Here is a 9,086-nt window from a genome sequence, read left to right as displayed (position 1 = left end):
TCATGGCGAAACACCTAATGAATCAGTATCAAGGCGACTCGTTTGAAGCACTATGAGTCGACTCTTTTATAGATGAATCAACAGTTTTAAACACTGTATTCTTACAGATTTAAGCCTTAGCTGGATACTTTACTTCACTTAGAGCTGTGTTACACACTACATGGAGGGCAATTTTCAAAAACCCATAATATGGGCTCTTTAAATGATTTGTGTTGGGACAACAAACCATTTTTTACCCTCAGTGTTCAATTTTAGTATTTAAAGTGATTGAATCCAGACATTTTTTTATTAATATTTGAATCTCAAGCTATGCTCACAGCAAACTCTGAAGTTTGGAATAATAAACTCTCAACTTGTGTTAAGATTATTTTAATAAACTGTTGTAACAGAATACAGCGATAATCAACAACAACAACAAAAGTTTTGTTTCTGCCCAAAAAAACACTATGTCCCTTCAAATTTGTCATTTTCTAAAGAAAGACAAACAAAAATGACCTAATCTCTCATCATTTTGTGGAAAAGGCAATACAGGTATAATATGTGTCATTTGTTATTAAGAATAAAACCATTAACACTCAAATCTAATGTTGTGTCAGTGCGTGTAAGGCTGGTGTATCAGCAGAGTCATTAAATACAAAATATCCAATCCTAAAATTTATCAGGAAAATCCCCAGTTGTTCAACCATATAATTTACACTATACTACTGTAATACAATCTGCTTCCATATGTAGACTCATTTTCTCCAAGTACCTAAACATTACATAAAAATAAACTATAAACAATACTATATACTTTCTACATCCCCCATTGTGCAATATTTATTCCCAAGAAAAGAGAAAAGTGTCTTTTAGAGAATGATCTGGTTTTTGAAGCTCCTGTTGAGATCTTTATGAGGCAAGACGATAGAGTTTCGAATGATGACCTCTGATGGAATATTCACATTGCAGCCTATAGGAAAAGATATATAGAAAAAAATAAGAGGCATCTATATCTTATGCAGTGACACTCACTGGATCTTCTTTTGCTGGTTCCAGAGCTTTCCCAATATGGGCAAAAACATCTGGTGTGAACAATATATATATATATATATATATATATATATATATATATATATATATATATATATATATATATATAAAAGAAAAGATTTTAGACTGTTATAATAGTGCAGATTCTCAGACTAACTTGTGGAAATAGATAAATACAGCATTGAAACGATTCATTGTTATGTCTTAAGGAACAGCTCCACCTTCTGGACTACATTTACCTTTACATCTAAGTTTAATTGTTTAAAGAATTTTTAAAACACCATAGATTATTACATTAAATGCAAAATAGGGAATGTTTAATGAGCACTAAATGAGTTTAATGAGAGAACAATTTCTGAGGAATTTGGTGACTTTTGGCGTATAATAGAAATATTAAATCATATTAAATAAAAACAGTTATTTTCCACTGACGCATTACTTAACAGAATGCAGTCTTCTTGATCAGTAAATATTTACTTTTAAAACAAAATGGTATGTCATATTATGTTGCTGTTATGCCACAAATTCCTATAATAATGAAGCATTAAGCACCAAATTAGTTTATTAAAATACTTTCTTAACGATCATGTGACTTGGCTGATTAAAAATCAGAAAAATCAGATACTAATATAATTAAGTGCAGTTAACTTATGATAAAGCACTAACTAATTTAATAAAGCATGCCGAATGGAAAGAAAAAAAACTTCCACATTTTGCGATGTGTGTGTGTGTGTGGTCCTTTACCGACAGCTGTGTGTGTGGATCTTGTCGGAAAATATGGCAGTAATAGTTTGATTGCGGTGTTTAACAATTCAACTTCAATAATTATTGAACATAATTAATTTTCATCACCAATTATCATAGTAGAATAGTTTCTCATGCAGTTTGTGATGCATTTTGGAAACAGGAGATGAGCCCCTGGTCTAATGCGCCATCTGGCTTGAGAAACCCATTCTCAAAGACTTACTTTTAGTCATTATTTGGAGAGCACACATATTCTGAATGCCTATGGCAGAATTTAAATGAGCTATTTTTATTTAGATTAATTCTAAGATTACAGTGAGATTAATCTAGATAAAAAAAATTTATCTATGCCCACCTATAATAAGAAGTTAACACAACTAACTATTTCGAGCCAACGGTACTGAAGTTTACTTTATTAAGAAGTTGTAAATACAAACTGTTTTAAGTTAAGCTCACTTAAAATTAACACACTACTTTATTTGGAAATTTTAAGGCAATCGGTTTCCTCAATTTTTACCAAGTAAGGTCAACTTATTACATTTTACAGTGTATTTTTTTTTATATTTTAAAAATTGAAAACAGTTACTTTCAATGTAATAATACTTAACAGAATTAAATAAATGCAGTCCAGATGTCTTTAAACAAACACAATGGTATATTATATTATATTATATTATATTATATTATATTATATTATATTATATTATATTATATTATATTATATTATATTATATTATATTATATTAAATTATATTATTATAACCAGAGTCAAGCAGATGTTCATACCAAGGATGGTGATGGATGGGGTCAGACCTCCGTCCCTGAACAGAGTCTCACTGTCTATCTTGGCATACGGGTCATTGGGATTAGGGTCACTTGGAGTTCCTTCCACTCTTGCCCACTTCCCCACTGTGCTGTCCCAGCCAACAATACTGTTCAACACACAACAGTGGTCCTAAAACAGAAGCCCAGATATTTAAGGATCATTTTGTCATGTATTTCTATCGTCTATTCTTTGCTGCACATTTGAACAGAGCAGTGATTCTCTTCACCTGTAACACGGCTCCATGTAAAATGATGGACTCCCTCACTCTTACACCTCCTCCAATTGTCACCCCTTTGCCAATGGAAACATTAGGACCTAACTGAAAAGGGGAAAAGAAAATGAGTATGTAGAACTGTCTTTATATACATTGTTGTTCCTGTACAGCACTTACCACAGCAGAAGGATCAATGTTTGCAGTGGGATGGATATAAACATCTCCTGTTGAAGAAAAAAACAACTATTTTTAAGTGGCTTCATAGCTTTACTTTAAATAAATTAATTAATTAACCAAATAAAGTTATTATAAAAGTTTTGTAACATCTGCCTTTACATGTCCATGAACTTTAATGACACCAAATTATTAATCCATAACGTTTAATATGGATTGGGCCATATTAGCATAACATGTTTATGGGAATTTTTGACCATTCTTCTAGAAGTGCTTTTGTAAGGTCAGGCACTGATGATGGATGGAAAGGCTCGCTCATAGTCTCTGATCTAATTCAACAAAATGGTGTTCATTCGGTTTAAGGTTAGGACTCTGTGCAGGCCAGTCAGATTCTTTATAGACCTTGCTTTGTGCACTGGTGTGTTTTGTGTTAAACAGAAGGAAAAAAATGGTTTGAAATAAGTAAAGGGTGAGTAAATGACAAAAGAAATGTCATTTTTGGGTGAACTATCCCTTCAATGAGTGTTTCAATGAATCATTCATTCAAAAGATTTGTTCAAAATTGCTGATTTTTTTAGAAACTAAGCAAGTCTTTATTAATTCATTAGCTCAGCTTGATTCATTTAAAAATCTAATTCGTTCAGGGTCAAAACATTAAAATTTCACATCTAATTCAGTTTAAGGAAATGTCCAAACTGTCAGTAAAAATTGTTTATACACAAGTCAATTATGTTTCATTTATTCACAGTTAAACTTCAGAAACAGACCATCTCAGTACCTGTTATTTTGGGGGTTCCACCTTGGTTTGTGGCCAGTCTCTCCGGATGAGTCTGATGATACTGTTTGAGGTACAAGCGACTAGCATATATTGCTGACCTGTATGGAATTATAAAAGCACATATATAAAGAACAGTGGCAGCGAAGGGATGCAAGATAACAGTTGAAAAAAGTCAGATTTACCCTGCAGACTTTATCTGACTCCAGAAGTGCTGTGTTTTATAGACAAAGAGTTTTTTCTGTCCTGCTAGGGCTGTAAAAATGTCCTGTTCTAGCCGAACCACCTCTGGCATCTGCCTGCCATGAGTGAGCTCTTCCCTGTTTTTTAAAAAATATATATATTTCAGTGACAACAGGTCAGAGTGACCTATTATTAAACACATAAATCTGTCCAGTGAGAAGTGCAAAGTGGTTTGGAGGCCGTGACACTCACTGGATCTTCTCTTGTTGGTTCCTCTGGAAAACTTTCCCAATATGGGCAAAAATATCTGGGGTGAACAAATAGATGCCACAGTTGATGATGTCGCTTACAAAAGTACTGGGTTTCTCTACAAAATGGAGCACCTAAAAGAAAATAAGAGACAGTTAGCTTGTATGAATCAGTATTTTCTTAAAGGGTTTGTCATCATTTCATAACTCATGTCCAAACCCATAAAACGTCTGTTCACCTTCAGAATGCAAAATTTTATTATTATTATTTTTTCTGTCATTTTAAGTCTCTTCTGTGCCACCTTAAAACATCTGTTTAGTCCATGTTTTACAGAACAGAAGTTTAACAATATTTTACTTGGCATTCAAAACTATTTTGCTAGTAGTTCTTAAAGTAGTTTAAGTGTGCTGGTTTAACAAGCAAGAATGAACCTAGTATGTTCTCGCATATCAAGCAAAAATTCTCTGAATATTTCGGTGTATTGACTTTTATAAGGACAGAAACCTTTCAGATTCATTAAAATAACTTCATTTGTGTTCAAATGAATAATATACGTACAATGAGTTCGAAACTATGTGAGATTGAATACATTATTATTCCAATTTGGTTGATGCTGATATCCTAGTAGTTAGTGCAACTGCACTGCGGGCATCCTGTCCAACACCTTTCATGATCCCATTTCCCTCTCACTCTCCCACTTCACTTCCTGTCAATATCTAGACTGTTCACTTATAAATAAAAACTAATCTTCAAGTTTTGGAGTGAGCTAACCTAACCTTATGGACATGTGTTCCATTATCTTTACATTGCTTATATTTACTAACCTTACACCGCATATGAGTTAACGTTCAAGCATTCTTATTCATACCTCATTTGTCTCATGGTTTTCCACAATGCAGCCGTAGTTCAGAGATTGTGTTCTATTTGCCTACAATGAGAAAGAATGGTAAGATGTTTAGATTAAATACTCAGTTTCACATTATGCACTACCACATTTACGAAACTTAGACCTACTGTAGTTCCAAGTAGGACTCCACAATGATTTTCACCATGCTGACGGTGGAACTGGAGCATTTCCAGTAAGGGGAACTCTGAGCATACATCTGCATTCATGAGGAAAAAAGCAGCCGGGCCCCCGGACAGGATTTGGTCACGAAAGTGATAGATCCCACCACCTGTACCCAGAGCAGCAAACTCCTGCAGGTACCTTTGGATTCAGAGAAGAGCAACTGCATGTTTAAGCCTATGTATTTAAAGGTCTATTAAATCTATAATGTACTGTCATTGTATGTGATGATCATGATGTGAGGGTCTGTTGAACATTATATCAAGATCTTGTCAAAATAAATAAATAAATAGGAAGAAGGCACAGACAAATTCTTAAATAGTTTTTATGATATCTCCTTTATTTAAATTATTCACTTATTTATTTGATTTACTTTGTTTTAACTTTTTACTTTGATTTACTTTGATTTACTTTTTTTTAAATTGTAAAAACATATATATATATATATAAGCCTAAACGAACATGTTTCATTAATTTATATTTACACGATTCAACATATTTCAATGTGAAATTAATATATATATATATATATATATATATATATATATATATATATATATATATATATATATATATATATATATATATATATATATATATATATTAATTTCACATTGAAATATGTTGAATAGTGTAAATATAAATGTTTGTTTGCCCTGTGTTGTATGTAGATACTTGAACCACTATACTATTTAATCATAATTACATAAACAGTGGCACAAATTATCTTAAAATTCCAATAACATAATTTCTGGGACATTATTTTTCACGCAAAAAATATAACTCAACCAGCCAAAACTGTAGTAGCATCATATCATTTAATCAGTGTTAGGTGAAATTACTTACAAAGTAACTAGTTAAGGTAGTTTAATTACTTATCTGTTGTTGAAAATGTAAAGTAGAAGATTATTGCTCCTATTTGAATAATTTAATTACATTTACTTACAATTTACTTGCCTTGGTGTAAATAAATTCAAATATTCTGTATAAATAAGTTCAGAGAAGCACAGAATTTTTTTTTTTTGTTGTTGTTGTTATTCAAAAGTATTTTCATGAATAATTATATTTTACATCTAAAGAAGGTTACATTCATCAATATTATTTCACAAGCTTAAGAAACAATTAAATAAATAAGAAATTAGACATTGAAAAGATTAAATAATGTAATATTTTGTCACTGCTTTGAAAAGTTTCATGTTTCGATACTAATAATGTTTAGCTATTCTATTTTGTACGTAATTCTGTTTAAAACAATTAGAAAAGTAATTTACAGTAAAAACAACTATAATTATGTAATTAGTAGTTAATTACTCTCTTGAAGTATCTTACCTAAAACACTGCACATTAAAATACATTAAAAACTATTTACTTTGTTTTTATTTAATGATAAAATTTCAAACCTACCTGATTGGGATTTTAAACTCCTGCTGAGCAGAATAAATGAAGCGGTTCAGCTCATCGTTGGGCTGATAAAAGCCTATTAGTATGATCTCCTTCATATCAGGAACCTGTAAAGGAAGCAAATGTGGGAGACTTTCAGAGAAGATATCTATTGTTGCAAACACAGTTCAATATATATATATATATATATATATATATATATATATATATATATATATATATATATATATATATATATATATATATATTAATTTCACATTGAAATATGTTGATATATGGACATGTGACCAAAACATAACTTAAAACTGTAAAGTATCTCACTTGGGCACAGGCTTCAATGTGATGTTGCAGCATTGGAACTCCTGCTACAGGGAAAAGAGGTTTGGGCACCTCAAATGACAGGGGGCGGAACCTGGTACCTGTGGGGGGCAAATCATTTTAATGAAAATCTTTTTCAAATACATTTTAAAGGGATAGTTCACCCAAAAAATGAAAATGTACACACCCTCAAGTGGTTCCAAACTTTTATCAGTTTCTTTTGTTTAGCTCAAAAGAAGATATTTTGATGAAAGCTGATGCATGTAACCATTGACGTCCACAGTAGGGGAAAATACTAATACTGGAAGTCAATAGTTACAGGTTTCCAACATTTTTCAAAACATCTTCACGCAACATACAAAAGAAAACTGATAAAGTTTGGGACAAATAAATGAGTAAATGATGAGAGAGTTTTAAGATTTGGGGATGAACTGTTACTTTAAACACTTAATTTGCCAGTTATTTTATACAAACAGACAATACAGCTGATTACGGTGTCACGTAAAGCTACGTCCTTTGCGCCACGTCATCATGCGTGATAACAATTGTTGTGGTGTCATTTATTTTCATTCATGACATTATTATTATTTATAGTATGTTAAAAATGTAATTGATGTCTTACCTTTTTGAGGGCCTCCAATTAGGATAATCGCTTTTAACATCTTTCAGTTATGATGTAGTCACTTGAATTGAAATTTAATTCGCGGATTATATCACGTCCAGTTTTTGTTATCACGTCTGTTTATAAAATAACTAGTTAAACATTTTGTTTAGTCTATAAAACACTTCTTCTAACTTTTCCGAAAATCGCAACAGCGAGCCCAAACTAGTACAATTTAAGCTTAACAGACCAGTTTCATAAAATCCATTCAGTACAGTAACGCGGAAGTGAGTGTACTGTAATCCCTCCCACCCGTGACGTGTCATTCTGGAACGATGATGTTTAGAGGAATTAATGGGTCAAAGACTGTCCAGTTCTCTCATATTTAGGTCAAACAAGCATTAAAACGATTTAAATAAAGAATCACAATCCGGCCCCGTGATTACATGTTGGCTATTTCAGACAGATGACTGGATATATTCTTAATGTTTCCCCCTCCTTTTATGTCACAAGCAAACATTTAGGTCAAAATCTACCACAAGATGGCAGACCTAATCTTCTTTCCTAAGTGTAGTCTTAATTACAACTTTCCTAGATTTAATTAAACGACACCTGAGTCTATGGAAGCTTTTTCCTAACAAAATTAAAAATAAATTTCAAGGTGGCTTTCAATTTTTGAGACGGTAAAAAGTAAAACCTTTTTTTTTTTTTTAAATAATAATCTAAACAGATTATAATTGTTATATTTGTTATTTGTATATGTCTTGAGCTACAATATGTGTACAAATATTTTTTAATAAAGAAAAATATTATTTAAAAAAAAAAAATATATATATATATATATATATATATATATATATATATATATATATATATATATATATATATATATATATATATATACACAGAATATATTTTAATTGCATCAGAAGTGTGTTCAAATGTCATAGGCTACCTATCATTTTACGCAACCTAAAATCATTTTAAATAACGAAGTTAACATAAAAAATAGTATACAGTATACTACAGCGATGTAAATGGTTTATACTACAGTATACACTCAACGGCCACTTTATAAGGTACACCTTTCCAACTTCTTGTTAATGCAAATTTCTGATCAGCCAATCACATGGCAGCAACTCAATCGATTTAGGCATGTAAACATGGTCGAGACTCGAGACAATCTGCTGAAGTTAAAACCAAGCATCAGAATGGGGAAGAAAGTTGGTTTAAGTGACTTTGAACGTGGCATGGTTGTTGGTGCCAGACGGGCTTGTCTGAGTATTTCAGAAACTGTAGGAAATTTCAGAAATCTACTGGGATTTTCACACACAACCATTTCTAATGTTTACAGAGAATGGCCCGTAAAAGAGAAAACATCCAGTGAGCTGCAGTTCTGTGGGTACAAATGCTTTGTTGATGCCAGGTCAGAGGAGAATGGCCAGACTGATTCGAGCTGATAGAAAGGCAACAGTAACTCAAATAACCACTCGTTACAACTGAGGT

The 9,086-nt window shown here is 31.8% G+C and overlaps 1 protein-coding gene across 1 annotated transcript; it reads right to left on the bottom strand.

The window, feature by feature from the left end:
• Positions 1–353: 353 nt before the first annotated feature.
• On the bottom strand, positions 354–7,873 carry gmppab (GDP-mannose pyrophosphorylase Ab). Its single transcript, NM_200497.1, is given in 12 exon segments — positions 354–949; positions 2,560–2,728; positions 2,826–2,918; positions 2,991–3,037; positions 3,766–3,863; positions 3,948–4,082; positions 4,198–4,328; positions 5,063–5,122; positions 5,209–5,401; positions 6,665–6,768; positions 6,983–7,080; positions 7,602–7,873. Coding segments are annotated over 12 exon segments (1,269 nt in total). The 5' UTR covers positions 7,642–7,873; the 3' UTR covers positions 354–848.
• Positions 7,874–9,086: the final 1,213 nt, after the last annotated feature.

The sequence above is a fragment of the Danio rerio genome, chromosome 6 (assembly GCF_052040795.2).
Source record: "Danio rerio strain M-AB ecotype USA chromosome 6, GRCz13ab, whole genome shotgun sequence".
NCBI classification, from domain to species: Eukaryota; Metazoa; Chordata; class Actinopteri; order Cypriniformes; family Danionidae; genus Danio; species Danio rerio.
This window is presented reverse-complemented; position numbering and strand designations above follow the sequence as displayed.